At 38.2% G+C, this 16,974-nt stretch overlaps 1 protein-coding gene across 6 annotated transcripts in view; it reads left to right on the plus strand.

Annotated features, from left to right (window-relative positions):
• The first annotated feature begins 16,430 nt into the window (after positions 1–16,430).
• Positions 16,431–16,974, plus strand: part of MAP3K7 (mitogen-activated protein kinase kinase kinase 7) — a 64,974-nt gene continuing 64,430 nt past the window's right edge. For 5 of the 6 annotated variants that reach the window (XR_005022150.1, XR_005022152.1, XR_005022149.1 and 2 more), the window contains exon 1: positions 16,431–16,832. Coding sequence is in view for 2 of the 6 variants with exons in the window: in XM_036871303.1 (XP_036727198.1) it covers positions 16,713–16,832 (120 nt within the window). In the remaining 4 variants the exon portion in view is untranslated. The remainder of the gene's footprint in view (positions 16,833–16,974) is intronic. The other variant, XM_036871304.1, reaches the window with a different exon arrangement.

The following is a 16,974-nucleotide window of genomic DNA, read 5'->3' on the forward strand; positions in this document are numbered from 1 at the left end:
TGTGGGCAAATACACACCCACACTGAGTGTTTGTTTCAAGAAAACAGGATCATATCACCTGTGTTTTGTCCCTCAATAATATAATATCTTTCTATGTCAGTACCTACAGCACTACCTCATTCATTATCCAAAGTATGGATGTATACAAGTTATCTAATCTCATCTCTATTGTTGAATATTTGGATTTTTGCTTTTATATTGTATATTTGCACTTGCTCTTCCTTCTGTCTAAAATACATTTCCTACTCTCCACCTGGCCAACATCTAGACCCCAGAGTAACAACACTACCAACCTATAAGAAGCCAAAATTTTAAAACACAATTTCTCAATACAATATAATTCTCTACCCCAACATTTTAAACACAATAAAACGGGGAAAACAGGGCTTTCCTTTTTTTTTTTTTTTTTAGCCTATTAATTTCTTCACAAGAAAACAAACCTATATCCTTTTCAGATTTTCCCAATGCCTCAAGAATGGAATCTATGCTTTTTGGAGAGCAATTTGATTGTGTCTATCAATATTTAAAATATGCATATCTTTCAGTCCAAAACCAGAGTAGCTTTCTATAGGCATATTTACACAAATTCACTAATTCATTCAACACAATTATTGAACCCATCTAAGTGTTAGTCATTTTGCTAGGTTCTTATGGAAATGCAGTTAAAAAAAAGAAAAAAAAATCCTCAGGGAGATTATAGTGTACTGGGATAAATCTACACTGGATAAATAATCACCTAGTATGTTTATCATTTATAAATTGTGATAAATAGTAGCAGGAAAATTACAATATAATAAACTAACAGAGTTTTCTTCTCAAAGAGCTACAAAATGTTACAAAATCTCCCATTATATTTACCTTTTTGACCTAATCTTTGATGGTATCTTTCTAAAGCATCCCAATATGTCCTTTCTTTTTTAAAAAATATACCTCAACATATAGACTAGCCACTTAAGTCTAATGAACCTCTGAGATTGACAAATCGCTGCTTTCAGCTCATTTAATAATTTTAATGTTTGTCCCAAATGTGTTATTAAGATACTTAGGCCTTTGTTTCTTACCAGCCCTTTCATTCTTCTATTGTGAATTCATTTTCAAATAAGGATAAAATATAATAGGATATTCAAATATTAAATAAATACTGCTGCTTGGATTAGGCCAAGAGAATAGGTGAAACTAAATTTTTGGCTGACAGTTAGTGCCAACCCTGCACTATTTCAAAATTATTGCTGATAAGATGGTTTAGAAGAGTCCAAATTCAGTGTACAGAAGGTAGTGTGGGTGTGTCAATGTTTAAGGTATGAAAGTCTGTACTTTAATACATGAAAAGGAATGTATGAAAGCTAAAGGCCAACATAAAAAATAAAGTGTTTCCCATTGTATTGGAGGAGTAAAGGCTAGAAAAAAGGTATGGCCCTTACCAATGGTTTAGTTTTGAAGGATGTCATTTGTGATAGTAGCAACAGACACCAAGATGAAGCTGAGCCATGAATCCACAGAAAATTTAGACATGTCTAAGTATATCTACAGGTCAAGTGAGATTTGGCCACCAATGTTCTCTTTATGAAAGAGCCCAAGGGTGCTCCTGGAAAATAATTTATCTTTAGGTTAGCAGAGATTTTAGGAGTACCAGTTTGACCCAAATAAGTGTAACAAGCTAGTGTCAACTCAGAGGGATGATTTGGGTCGTGTTAGGAAACCTATGCGAGACATGTTTGGAGACTGGTAATAATTTAAAAGGCCAGAATGACCTCAGAATGGACCTGGGAGAATGGAGGGGAGGTGATAACCAGAGAAATACTGTATTGTTTCTGTTAGTGTGACCTTGTGACCTTTGACCCTATTTTTATTCTGTGTCTCCTGCACCCTGAGGAAACATGGATTAGATCGCATAACACTAGGCCTAACTAGAGAAAGTCATTACAAAGCTGGCGCTGTGCCAGGTTCTTTTTTTTTTTCCAGTTTTGGTTGATTTCAAATTTTGGAAGCAGAGCTCTTTCCTATTTGAATCATGAGAAGAACAGGTAACAACTGAAGAAAGATTATTTGAGGGCTCATTAATGATACTAACTGGTACAAATCAACATCTTGAAACTATGATTTTAAAAACCAAAACAGAACAGCCCTGGCCTCTAGGGGTTGGGGCAGGAATTGACTGGGAAAGGGCATGAGGGAACTTACTGGGATGATGGTAATGTTTTGTATCTCAATAGGGTTTAGATTATATAGATGTATTCATTTATCAAAACTCAACAAATGTACACTAAAGACCTGTGCATTTGTCATATGTAAAATTTACCTCAAGAGGAAAAAAAATACTGAACTCTTGTTAATGAGTGCTGAAGTATTTATGAGAAAATGTACCAATGCCTGCAATATACTTTCATCAATAAATACACCAAAAATTAAGATGTATTAATGGGTGGATAAAAGACTAAATGCATGGACAGAGATGTGATAAAACAGTAAAAAAATGCTGATACAATCTAGGTGGTAAATACATAGGTGTTCACAATAAAATTATTTCAAGTGTGCTGTATGTTTGAGATTTTTCACAATAAAATGGTGGAGAGAAAAATTAATTCCTTGCATCTAAGAAGGTCTGAAGTCTAAAAGGGACCAGAGACGGCTAAGATAGGAAGTGTCTATGCCACATTTAAAACCAACAAAGAACCAGAATGGGATAGGAATAGGCGAGATCAGTATGTCAGCTCATATTTTCCCTGCCTCTGACTCCCCGAGCATCTCCCAGCATCCCAGGTTACAGTGATTCTCTAACCTCTTCCTGCTTATCCAGATATTCCATGTGTTAGGCAGTCAGTATGAAAACAGATACAGTTGTCCAGTATACAACATTCCACCACCCCTGCCAATTCATACACACATCATACTCCAAAACATAAGCTTAGAAGCTAACACACTTGCCCATATTCCCAGTCTCATCACTGGCTTCCAGGTTGCTGCCTGAGCCTCTTCTGCCCACAGTCATGCTTGGGATTGGAGCCCCTGTGATGACCAATGGGCTTCTGGGATTACCCAGCCCCTTTCAATTTCAACTCTGGGAAGTTCTAATTATAAGGGTGGAGTTTCTGCTTCGGTTTCTGTGATCACTCTCCCAGTTTGGTGCCTGAGGCCCAGGCTATCACATAAATAGATGATGACTGCTATACCAGAATGACCCCTAGAATAGATAGCTAAAGGAGAGGGCACAAAGGGTCCTTGACTTGGAAGGCATGAGGCTCAAAAAAGGGTTAAGACAGTAGAAGCTACATCTCAAGAGCCTGGGTCAAGCCACATAGTTAAGCAACAAATATATTTAAGTCCCTACGATGTGCTAGGCACTATGCCAGGCACTGAGTAATCCAGTGGTGAACAAAACAAATATAGTCTCTGACCTCATAGAGCTTACAGTGGTGGGAAAGTTAGTAAATAAACACTAAAAAACAAATACTTATACATATATCTATTAGAATTTATTACAAATACTATGAAAAATAGGGTTCTTTGATAGAATATTAAGGAGATCTACTTTAAACTAAGTGGGGAGAAAATGTCTCTCTGAGGAAATGTCATTTAAGTTGTGACCACATGAAGTATCAGGGGGCAGAGATAGTCAAGACGGAGAGGAGAAGATGTGAAAGTTTCTGAGACAGAGTAATATTTTTTTTAAGGAACGCACATATTATAGGAGTACAAACCTTCAAATAACAGACAACACACATAAGCTTTCTGTAATGTTTCCTCAAGTTTTGGCTGAGTGCAAGTTTCAGGTGAACACTCCAAGCAATGCATGCACATGAAAAAAACATAGCTTTTAATTTATATATGGTAGAGAATTTATATATGTTTACCCTGACATGTGACAGGAAGGCAGTAACCATTTACAAGAATTTTACGCATATCTAAGAAAGTTTTAACTTAACATATTTTTAAATTACGTTGAAAATTGCCACAATGTGGAAAGCTTATTTCAAACTGATAATATACTATTCAGTATAGTATTAAGAACTACTTGTTTTGAACCACTTATTGACTTAATCAAAAATGTATTCAGTTTTGAGCATTTTTATACTTAATAAAAAACTTTAAAAATCTTAAGTAAAATATGGCTGAACCAAATATGAGAATATTGAAAAATGTCAACCTTAATGAGATCAGTGTAATAATAAAATACACCTTGAAACAACAAAATTCTACAATAATGAAAAGTCATTATTGAAAGAGAATTCTTGAAAGAGAACGACTGAAACTGAAGAGGGAAAAAAAAGAACTAATTAAGTAGACCAATGAGATATGCAAAATCAGTAAGCAGCAATCAATATAGAAAAGTATGACAGAAGAAACGTATTACAACTCTGAGTCTTGCAATGCAAGAACTAGGAGAAAAAATTAAACACATTGTGTAAAACCAATAACCTTCTATTAACAACTATTAAGATTTGCAAGAACAGGGACTTCCCTGGTGGTCCAGTGGTTAAGAATCCGCCTTCCAATGCAGGGGACGTGGGTTCAGTACTTGGTCGGGGAACTAAGATCCCACATGCCGCGGGGCAACTAAGCCCGTGCGCTGCAACTATTGAGCCCGCGCACCACAACTACTGAGCTCGCACACCACAACTACAGAGCCCACGCACTCTGGAGCCCATGCACCACAACTAGAGAGAAGCCCGCGTGCCACAACAAAAGATCCTGAGTGCCGCAACTAAGACCCAACGCAGCCAAAACTAAGTTAAAAAAAAAAAAAAAAAGATTTGCAAGAACAGCACACATTTGCAGAACAGCATCTAAATATAGCTGGAAACAATAAAATAAGCTCAACTTCAAGCTTTCATGAGGGCAGACAGGTAAGACTAAGTAATCATTAGTCTTATTCACTGCTATATCTCTAAAGCCTGGAATAGTGCCTGGCACATAGTGGATATTCAATAAATTTTGTTCAGCTGAAGAAAGACATACATAATCACTCTATCCAGTTATTTCCATTATTTAAAGTGAACAATTTGGTGGATCACTTTGTGATCTCAAAATGAAACCAGTTAATCCAATACGTATTTATGTGAATGTGAATCTACAATCAAATATACCCAGAAAGATTCTGCCAGTCATATGTTGGGGTATATAGTTTTCAGGCCTGAAAAAAGATACAAAAATCCTACTCATTATTTGTATTTTGTAGACTTGCACTGCCACAACCAAGATTCTACCTGGATTGTTAGGAGAATAACAAGTTCTTAGTTGGGTTTCCCCTAGAAGCAAATCCTGAAACAGGGATTGAATGCAACATAGCTTATTTAGAACAGTGACCCTAACAGGGAAATGGGAAGATGACATAGAAAATGAAAGGAAGTCAATACACGGTGTATTATTAAGCCAACTACGCCAGTGGATACTACAGAGAAGCTCTAGAATTATTCCAGCAAAGGGGTGAAGAGCCTGGGAATTTATACGTTTACGCCACAGGTCCACTGGGTTAAGGGCCATCACCTGAGGGACATTAATTCCCATTCACTTTCAGCCTACCCAAGCATGTGGACAAAATGGATTTTGGCAACCCAAGGCTAGCCCCCCAACAGAGATGTAGTTGCTGGCCCCTGGAAGTCAAGCTGGCATGTGTGGAAGTAGTAAGAGAATCTGAGGGGATAAGTTGGAGTACTCACAGTGTCTGCTACACCAGGGAAGTAACAGCAATTGGTATGTAAGCAGAAGAGGCCCTAGAATACAGAGAGGATATGAAAGTAAAATATAACTGTAACTTCTTAGCACTAGGCTAAATAGCCTTTAAAGGCACTATAGTATAGCGGCCACTACTGTCTATGCTCAATAAATCACTGTTGTTGATGAGGGAGTGAATAAACGATTTAGGACTCAACTATACAGAAACAGATACACCAGAATACCACACACAGCCATAAGAGCCCAGTTACACTGAGCTTTGAATATTAATTTATTTTCTAAATTTCACTTTTGACAACCTAGCTAAGAGGGGAGAGCTTTTATGCAGCACTTTTTCTTCCATAAGAGATAGTCACATACTCTGTTTTAGCCATAAAGTATCAAGAATAATAGAACAGATTAAACCTTAACGATTTTCCCTAATATGAACACAACTATACAGTCAATAAAAAATCTAAAGTAAAAAAGCATCTTGAAAGAAATAAAGTCATTTAACTTCTTGTTCTCCACATATCCTAAATCACCCACATTCTTTCTCAAGATCTAATGGCATTTAAAGGCTAAATTTTTAATCCAGATTTCACATCTTATTATGGTCCTACAGCTAAATTTTGTTGCTTTCAGAAATCATTTGCATGCCAGTTCAATATGCTTCAATTGGAGGTGAATTATCAATTCTGATGATATCTTTTTTAAATAAATTAAGCTAGAGACACAGGAAATAACACATTCTTTGTTTTCCTAAGGGGATCAATCTGACATTTATTAAAGTTGATATGAGTCCTTTAGAAAAAGGTAGAAATCAATTCTGAGCAGGAAAGTTAAGGTAAGCAATATTATATGAAATTGAAACCAAAGATGACTCCATTTTTGTTATGTTTAATAACCACCATATGTCAATTCAAATATGCTATTGTTTTTCTTTTAATGAAGATGGCTTATATGGATTAATAAACTTTTGAATTGTATGCATATATGAGGAGGTGTAAAACTTACTCTCACTTATTGATCAAGAATTGCTTAATTTGATCTCGGAATAAAATTGCCCTTCAGGCAGTGAATTGCATCCAGTTTGGATCAGGATAATGACATACTAACCTTAAGCAATTGCCATTTATCAAGGAAACTGGTAGTATTTACTAGAAAAGTTAAAGAAATTTAGAGATTTAAAACTCTAACATAAACTGAATGACAATATTTGCTATTTTTCATCCTCCCAAAATTACCAATTTCTATTTAATGGCGTACAGTATAACAATATTACATTTGATGCATTCATTATAGTATGACCACATTCCTAAACATCCTTGAGGATTCATTCCTGAGGATTAATTGACCTTCCACTCTTTAAAATATTTCACTCTCCTTAAATTTCAACTTCAATTTCTTCTCTCTGAAACCAAAGAATCTCACCACACCAGCCCCAAATTTAAGCATAATTGGCCTTAAATCAGTAGTAAATGATCAGATAAGAAAAGAAAGAGAATACTATTAGGAAAATCATAGTGATGCAATCCTGAAGTATAATTATCTCATTAAATAAATGAATAAAAAAGCCTTCTTCTTCCTGGGAAGGCCCATATTCTTCAGACAAATAAGATTACAATTAATCATTTGTCTTTAAGGGGCCCCATTATGCCCCAAAGAAATCTAAATATCTGATAGCTCAACAGAAGCCTAGAACTGCACTGTCTAGCAGCTACAATGAGTAATATAATAGAATCTAGCTCAAGAGCACAATAGAAGCCTAGAATTAGTAATCTAACTCTATGCTTTCAGGCAAATAGGCTTTGGTGATTCTACAAAGACCCTCTAGGACCCATTAAAATAAGATGCCTTCCTATGGTTACAAAGCTAGTTGTCGTCTTTTTAAATAGTGCTCAGGTTGATAAAATGATATTATAGGACACTAGTGAGTTCATCACAACAAGACCAGTTTCTTTAAATACAACACCCCTCTCAAGCGTCCTTTTGTTAATCTACTGTAATTGTCCCCCGCTTAACTAGACTCCCTTTCTCCAGCCCCTTCCTCGGAAGGACTAGCATACATTATTGGCTTTTTAGTTCATATGGTCACTAGTGGTTTTGGCTAGGAGGAATCAAAAGGCTAATCATCCCTTGAGTGAATCACTAAAACTGAGTCACTGAATTTGCAAAACCAGAGATTACAGTCAAGATTAAGGTATCCTCACCAAGGTGAATTTTTGTCCCATGGACCCTACTAGAAACAGTCTTCAACTTTAGTTAAAAGAAATGTACTAGAAATCAGAACAGAATCACTACCATTAACTTTCTTCTTTTAAACAACAGGGAAATGGGTCCAAGATTAAAATGTTATCAATAATTTTCAGTTCTTCAAAATGAATTATTAAAATTATTTATTAAAATATATGCTGCTGCCTGTATGTGACCTTAACGGTTCTCAACTCCTACTGGGCTGTGAAATAGAAACTCGGGTTGCCTCAGCCACATCTTAGACCTACTGGATCAGAATCTCCAGAAGTAAACTCATTGATCTGGAGGCTGTGACTAACTTTCATTGTCACATCATGTCATCTATTTCTATGCCTTTATACAGTATTTCATTCATATTAACATTTTTGAACACCACATATTTTCTAGGCACTGTACTATATAGTTTCACACACCATTTGGAATACATTAAGATTTAGAGATGGAATGACATTTTATATTTAACAACATCGATATGATTCACATCCTTATTAACAGAAACAAAATATTTTAATATTGATAGGAATACAGCATAACTCATTTAACTCAACACTGACAGTATGGCTAGTCAGGCTTCAAATATTAAAGACTTACCAGATTACTTCTTTATTTAACAATTCAAGCTAACACTCCCAGCATGTGTTTAATAATCCATACAAAAATTTCTGCACTTCAGGTAGATTCCATTAAAGAATAGTTGTCAAAATTCCACTTCCTGAATGTCTTCTAATACTTCTAATATTTCTTCAAATATCTGAGCACTAAATACTGATTTCCCAAACCTATCAAATGTGATAGAACAAGTAAATACTGAAGATCAAACTAAAACACTTTTGGGGTATGATTTTCTGTTTAGACTACCTCCCTTAACTTTCTGAATGCCTCTGGGCATACTTGAAATACCCTGTTACTTTTTCTGTACCATGTGTTAAAGTTTAAGCGCGTTACATAATTGAATTAACAATTTTTAGAAGATTAATTAGCATCCGGACAGAAATTTAACAGAACTTTTCATTAATACCTTAATCTTGATAGTACCAGTTTTCCCCTCAGAACACTCTGAATTCCCAGAGATGGCTTCTAAATACGGAGCCTCTATTTACTTAATGGAGCTTTGCGCCCCTGAGAGGAGCTCTGTGGGGTGCTGGGAAACTCAGAGGAAAATGTGAAACGGGCTGCTTATGAATAAGAATGCAAACTAGGCCCTCTCAGCCTTGCAGGTTTCAAGCGCTATATATCCCTTACCCTGATTGCAACTTCAGCAGAGTGGAGTGGTTTGTTTGTTGAAATAATGAATAGTAGATGGCATCCACTTTAGTGGAAAGTTTTAATTTGTGATTCCCTGAGGCTGTGTGAAATGAAACACCCTTATTTATTCCCATAAATGAAGCCAAATTGCTTCTGGAATTTCTTCTGAAAAAGACCATCTAGGAACACTGATTTGACATATTAGCTTGTGAAATAAAACATTTAATGAATGTACTTTTGTAGTGAAGAGCAATATTTCTATGAAGACTATTGCTGAAGTATGTTCTTATCTGATTAAGTTTCTACTTTTAAAAACTGATGCTGAGGGGCTTCCCTGGTGGCGCAGTGGTTGAGAGTCTGCCTGCCAGTGCAGGGGACACGGGTTCGAGCCCTGGTCTGGGAGGATCCCACATGCCGCGGAGCAAGTGGGCCCGTGAGCCACAACTACTGAGCCTGCGCGTCTGGACCCTGTGCTTCCAACAAGAGAGGCCGCGATAGTGAGAGGCCCGCGCACCGCGATGAAGAGTGGCCCCCGCTCTCCGCAACTGGAGAAAACCCTCGCACAGAAACTAAGACCCAACACAGCCAAAAATAATAAATAAATTAATTAATTAATTAAAAAAAAAAAAAGCTGATGCTGAGGTACATCAGGATGTTTAAGCTTGCCTCAGAAATTCAGAAAATAAAAATGTCTATCTTGATTTTACATGTTTTAGTTAAAATATCAGTTACTACTGAAAGCAATCATTAGTGCCCCAATAACACCTTATTATTAAATTTTAATAAACAGACAATTCAAATGGATTAAATAGTAGTGAGTGTTGGGAAAGAAGAACTAAAGTTTACCCTTGCAAAATACAGAAAGAGAATTACCTTAAACATTAGTAATTTTAAGACTGAAGAGAGATTTAAATTGACCAGGAGAACAAAAGCACCTTCCAGATTCTCAAATACTTAAGAAATCTCCATGATAAATAATTTGGTATGCTGCTTTTATATCAATTTAGCTGTTTATTAAATCTTCCCTCAATGGTATTACAGGAAATATTTGTTTAACCTATTCCTTACCTGAAACAAATTAAACAGCATTTACTTAGGAATGTAGATACTCATTTAGGTTTTAGAAGATTATTAAGTGTCTACGTTTCAGGTGCTGTTCTAAATTCTGAGGAGACAGTGGTGAACACAGGCTTACTATCAATCCCTGTCTCAGTGGAACTAACATCCAATGGGTAGGAGTGGGGAGGGCGTGGGAGGACAGAAAATAAACAAGGCAACAAATAAGTAAATAAGATAATGTCAGATAGGTAAAGGAATAGAAATAAAATAAAATTGAGTAATGGATAAAAAGTGAAGGGGTGGGGAGCTGAGTGCAGGTGATGGAGCTGAGACCTAAGTGATAAGATAAGAGACATCTATAGGAAATTTTGAGAAATTGCAAATGCAAGTTGGAAACATCTACATGTAGACCACTAGCACATAGGAATAGAAACCTAACATATATAAAAACAGGCCTTCTTCTAACATTTGTGGAGTCCAGGGCAAGAATACAAGTAGAGGCTCATATACCATACGTCAAAATATTTATAACTTCTAACTCAAGATAACTGGTAAAGGCAACAAATTCCATCCTCCTACATACCTTCACAAGAATGTGGTGGTATGAGCTCCTGACCTACCCTGCCCCCTCCTATTCTGGACTCAATTGTATACTTCAAGGAATCTTACACCCTCACATGTGGACAACCCAACCTACCCATCTGAGCCCATTCACACACCCTCCCCACAAAGAGATACGCCTTGGCTAACCTTCAGGAGGCAAGACCCAAATCCAATGGACACTCCTGAGTTTTTCTCATGTTTAGCTTCTTGACAGTATGCAACGCTGAAACACCCTTTTATCTTGATTTCCACAACATCATAATTTTTAGTTTTCCACAGATTTTTTTGGCAGTTCCTCTGCCTCCACTCATGCCTTAAACATTTTATCCCTTAAGGCTCTGCTTTAATTCCTATTCTTTCTCACTTTACACATCTTCCCTAGGTGATCTCATCCATTTCCATGACCTAAATTATCATCAGCAGGCCAGTATCTATTTCTCTAGCACTGTCTTTTTCCGTAAGACTAGCTGCCTACTTGATAATGACACGTGGAACTCTCACAGGCACCTCGAGCTCAGTGTCTTAAACTGCTCTTTACTCTCTTCTCCCCCAACCTTGTTCCAGTCTTCCCTGCTTCTGAAAATAGCACCCTTCCCATCTGAGCTGCATGAGTAAGAAATCTGGAAATCACCCCTTACACTGCCCTTTCCTTTGCCTCCTTCCCCCACATACCACCAATTCTGTTTGCTCAGTATCTCTCATATCCATTTATCCATAACCCCTATGGCCGCTGTCTACACTGTTCAAACCACTATTACTTCTGTTGCTACCACAACAGCCTCCTAACTTGGTGCTCCTCAAACTTTTTCATGTCATGGCACAGGTTGAAAATGATAATATTGTAAGATACTCTGGAATAAACTGGAAAGATTTTAAAGCATCTATTTGGGCTTAACTTAAAAAAAAATTGCTTTTCTCACACTGTAATTTTGAAAAATAAATAAGTATAAAGCGTTACAATGTTAAACACTGGAATTTTATAAATATCAAATATATTTTTCAAAATTTTAAGAGGAATTTTTTATAAGTTTTCCTTCATAAATATAACTTTTTAATATAAGCTTTTATCATTGAAATGTCTACTATCAATCCTGATCAAGACTTTTTAAAGATGAACTCTTCAAATTCCTGATAGGCATTATCTAAGAGAACTTATGTTCATACAAGGAAATGAAAAAAGTGTTTAAATATTTTTACAACCATTTTAAAATTTACAACAGTTGAAATCATATTTTAAAACTCTAACAGCTCTTCCTGTTATTTAAATAGCAAATATAATGTTCAAATTCCTTCCAATAACATGAATGGATTTTGAAACCAGCTGAACTTTTTCATATCAAGTATTTCAAAAACAATGATGGAAATTTTATCTGCAGGACACACGGGTACCATCAAATCAGTTGCCTTGCAGCTAGCACAGTGGACAGGAACAAAAAAGAACATCAGCTGCAAACAGAAATGTCAGCTATGTGTCATGTCAGAGAATGCCTTGGAGCTGCACCTCTACCCCACCTTTGCAAGCCCTCTCTGACCAGCCACACTGCGGGCACCTGGAACTAAAACCCTCCCAGCAGCCCCATGGACTGTGAAAGACCTAGAATGAAGATGTGGGGAGTAGAAAATACGGGATAAACCCAAACATCAAAGAAATGCAGGAATTTGGGGAGCCACTCTCCATTCAGCCACTCACTGAGTTGCTAAGGGGTTGGCTATCTTCTGCGTACTGCAGTTTTGAATATAATGAAGCAGAAAACTATTTCTGAACTTCCTGGAAAGAATACTATTTGATTGGGGTGGGCTAGCTTGGTTCTGGAACAGGCAGTAAAGACACACTTTCTAAGAATAGAGCTCAACCTGAATAGACATGAATAATGAACATTTGTTGGTTGCATTCCCAGCAACCATTCCCTGCCTTGCCCCTCTTAAAAGTCTCTAGATTTTTCTTCTGGTTAGCAGCTCCTCCTTCTCAAAGCTCATGACTCTTTGAGTCCTGGATCTAGGATAAACAAGACATTCGCAACCTTAAACGCCCGTCCCCATTCTTCACTCAAGGGTACAGTTGCCAAGGGCTTAAAGTTCCCTGCTCTTCTGAAACAGCTACCAAAAGAGATGCTCTCTGTCATTGTACTGGACAACGTGATCTCATATGAAAAGTGAAACTGCTAGAGCATGCATTCTTAATGGGGGTGATATCATTTCCCAGGGGGTGAAAACTGGGGAGAGAAAAAAAACGTACTCTCTTTAGGTATAAAGCATAAATATGCATACAGTACATAAACATATACACAATATATATGTGGTATTAAAATGCTGGGGGGCCATGAAGAAAAAGTCTTAAAAGGCTCCTTAGGGGATCAATAATGGGAAAAAAAAAGTTGACAAACTCTGTTCTAGAGCAATGGCAAATACCACAAAAAGCAGAAGACAATAATGGAAACTAAATTATTGATGTTATCATTGTTTATGAAACAAATGACACCTGAAGCCTGTTCTAGCTCTTAGCTTCCCACTTAACCAAGCCAATAAATCCTCTTTATTGTTTAAGCAATGTTACCTTGAGTTTCCTGTTACTCTTCACAAAAGTCCTATTAACAGATAAAATATGGAACTCTTTCTCTGAGGTATTATATTGACACATGGCAGTGCAACAGAATATTAAAGTGAAACTATTTTAGTCCGCTTCTGCTAAGCCTCCATGAAAATAGGTGCCAGATACCTTCATAACCCAAATGAGCGAAGTAAGATGAGAATCCCACTTACAACATGCAAAGAGATGGTGAGAAATGGATTTCAAAACTCTTTGCCCTCATCCCCTGGGTACTATAAAAGGGTTAAAACTGAAGACAGTTGAAGGTTAGAGAGTAGTTATTAGGACACTGACATGAGGATGGGCGGTGGAGAGTCCTCAAACTGGGAGGGAATTCAAGGAGACCAGTTAAATAGCTTGATGTGTATCTCTGGAAATTTGTGGAGAGGTAATCGACTAGTGACTGAAGTTGACATGAAATTGTGAGGTTCAAGCTTTCATCTGTAACTCGTTAAAGTTAAAGAAGTTAAAAGGAATACAAAGTCAAAATTGAGGTAAACTGAGACAAATTCTCCTCCCTCATTTCTCTGGATTCAAACTACATTGCTTAGGATTCTTTGATTGCAAGTGACAAAAATACAGGTTGAATCAGCTTAAATGAAAAATGGTAATTTATCGGCTCATAAAGTCAAAGCACAGAATGGGAGGGGTAGATTGGACCTTGGGGATGACTAGAGCCAGAGACATAAGCAGGGCTGAGAGCTGGGACTTTATTATCAGAAGCTAGTGAAGAGGTGCCAGATAGGAAGGAAGGAAGGAAGGAAGGAAAGAAGGAAGGAAGGGAGGGAGGGAGGGAGGAAGGAAGGGAGGAAGGGAGGGGGGAAGGAAGGAAGGGGGGAAGGAAGGAAGGAAGAAAATCTGCAAGCAAATAGGACAAGAATTGATTTTAGATTACTATCAATATCAGAAGTCCAAATTGGTGCATAAAACACAGAAGGAGAAGTACAGTATTGGGGTAGATGTTCAAGATCATGTAGGAAATTCACTTTGAAATGCATCCAACAAAATAAGACAGATATATGAGTGGATGGATAGACAGATACATGATAAAACAGGTATAGTAAAATGTTAATGATAGCATCTTGGTGGTAAGTATATAGGTGTTTACTATAAAATTCTTTCAACTTTTCTGTATGTTTGACATTTTTCTTAACAAAATTTGGGGGGGAAAAATCAAGCATAACAGCGTCACGGCTGTAGTGATTAGTCCCTTATCAGCAAGATTCTAGTCCTAAACTGAAGGTATAGAAAACAGATCTTGCACTCCAGGGAAAGTGAGGACTGGCAAAACTTATTCATTCAGCTAGAACATATAATAAATATATCTTGAATTCCCACTTGGTAGCATCCATTGTATTAAGATCAACGTGGTAAAAAGAGAAATTAGATATGACCTGCAGAGTGAAAGGACAAGGTTAAGAGGTGACCATCCTAGTTTGGGAATTTGAGTAAAAAAATGACAGGTAAAAATGGTTATCCCACTGATTTAATATGCTTCTATTTGGTTACTAGTGCACTAAGCATCACTTCACATGTAGAAATAAAGCTCTGATTTCTCACTTGAACAACTGAGTAGATGATGGGATCCTTCATGGAGACAGAAAATGCACACGGAAGAATATATCTGTGGTGGGTAATAACTTCTGAATTCGCTTTTGGAATCTTGAAGTTTGGGTGCTTACATTACATCTAAATAGAGATGTCCAATAGGTCCGGAATTCAGGAAAAATTTGAACAGTGGGAGAAACTGGGAGTTATCATCATAAAAGTGGTCAAGACCCTGGGTAAGATCATCCAGAGATTGTGCTGTGAGAAGAAATTATTCTTTCTTTCATTCTCTTAGCCGTTCACCAAACTATAATTGAGTGTTACTAAAACTACAAAAAATGACAGAATGTTTTCCAGGAGTTCATAACTTCTTAATTGCCATATTCAATGACCTATTTGCAATCCCAAACTAGTTAAACTTACTTCTGTACAGCATTTATTTGGTTGGCTATTCCTTAACTGAAAAGCTCTCCTACAGTGATATTCCGATCACAATTCCCCCACTTTTTCGCCAGTTCCTTTTCGGTCTCATACTGAGACTTAGAATTTGACATTCCCAGGGTTTCATCCTTGGTCCTTAAACCTTCATCTCTAACTCCAATTTTCCCAGTTAGGCTTCAGGTCAAACTGACTAAAGTTTAACAGCTAGTTTAAAACTAAAAATTGTGTTGATAGTATTGATACAACACCGGCATTACTTTCCGCCTTATAGATATTCGGACTTAGGTTCTACTAGCCTGTGAGAATCGTAATTGTTTTACTCTGAGCCTATTTTCTCAGGTCCTGAAAATGGCAACAAAAATATTTAACTTGCAAGGCTACTGTTAATGATTAAACTATAATTGTAAAGCATCCAGCACAGTGCTCTGCACTCCGACACGTACCATTAATACACCCCATAAATTCAGATAAACGACAAATTATGCCAAATTATAAGTATCTACCTTACCTAATATTAACTTCTGTTCGTGAGGCTACATAGTGTTAATCAGGTTACACGCGCTGGCTCGCTGTGTATTATTTTCTTTAGAATCTCTCATAGCATCAGGGACTGGCTCAAAGTAACAGTAGCAACCGCTTCCTTCCAAACACATTGAGGGAAACACATTTTCCAAGGCTTTTTAAGAAATAGTTCAGTTTACCTTAGGGGTGAAACTGAAAAGTAAGCTTCGTCACAAAAACTCAAGCCAACACTACCGTCCGTCTCCAGGTCTCTGAGGGAAAAGGGAGCGGGGTCACAACATAGTTCACGAAGCAGATAGGTTTTATCTTTCCCGCTGGTTCCTAGAGGACCAACCATACTGATATTCCATCATGCTCTGCGCCACTTCCGTTCGCGCGTTTTAATTACGTCACGCTCCAGCTCTCGCGGTATCTTCCGGTTGCTGAGGCCCTTTAACAAAGATCTCGCGAAATTTGTCCAACGGGTCCAAGCTAGCCTCTCACCCTCCCCCACTCCACCCCCAACCCGTCCTTCCTTTCTCTGTCTCTGTCACCAAACTCTCCCCTCCCCTCCCTTGAGCTCACCGCCCACCTCTGGTTTCCGATTTTAGGCCGGAACCGGAAGTTTGGTGGGCGGGGCCCGACGGAGGAAAACGCAGCGGAGCCGGAGCCGGGACTCGGCTGTGGCCGCAGCCTCTGTCCCCGCCACGGACCGCCGTGGCTCCAGGTTGAAGGTCGGTCCGGAGGCGGGTGGGCGCGGGTCTCCTCCGGACTGTCCGGGCCGCAACCTTCCCTGGCCCCCCGGGTTCCGCAAGGGATCATGTCTACAGCCTCCGCCGCTTCTTCGTCCTCCTCGTCTTCCGCCGGTGAGATGATCGAAGCCCCCTCCCAAGTCCTCAACTTTGAAGAGATCGACTACAAGGAGATCGAGGTGGAAGAGGTGAGCGAGGCCCGGCACGGAGGCGCCGGCCCCGGCCCCGGCCTGTCCAGGTCTCTTCCTGGTCCCGACTCTTAAGGTGCCTCCTCGACCCCTCTGTTTCGCGGGGTCCACCCGGGTGTCCCCACACCCCACGGAGACCGGG

Source organism: Balaenoptera musculus, chromosome 12, assembly GCF_009873245.2.
Source record: "Balaenoptera musculus isolate JJ_BM4_2016_0621 chromosome 12, mBalMus1.pri.v3, whole genome shotgun sequence".
NCBI lineage: Eukaryota > Metazoa > Chordata > Mammalia > Artiodactyla > Balaenopteridae > Balaenoptera > Balaenoptera musculus.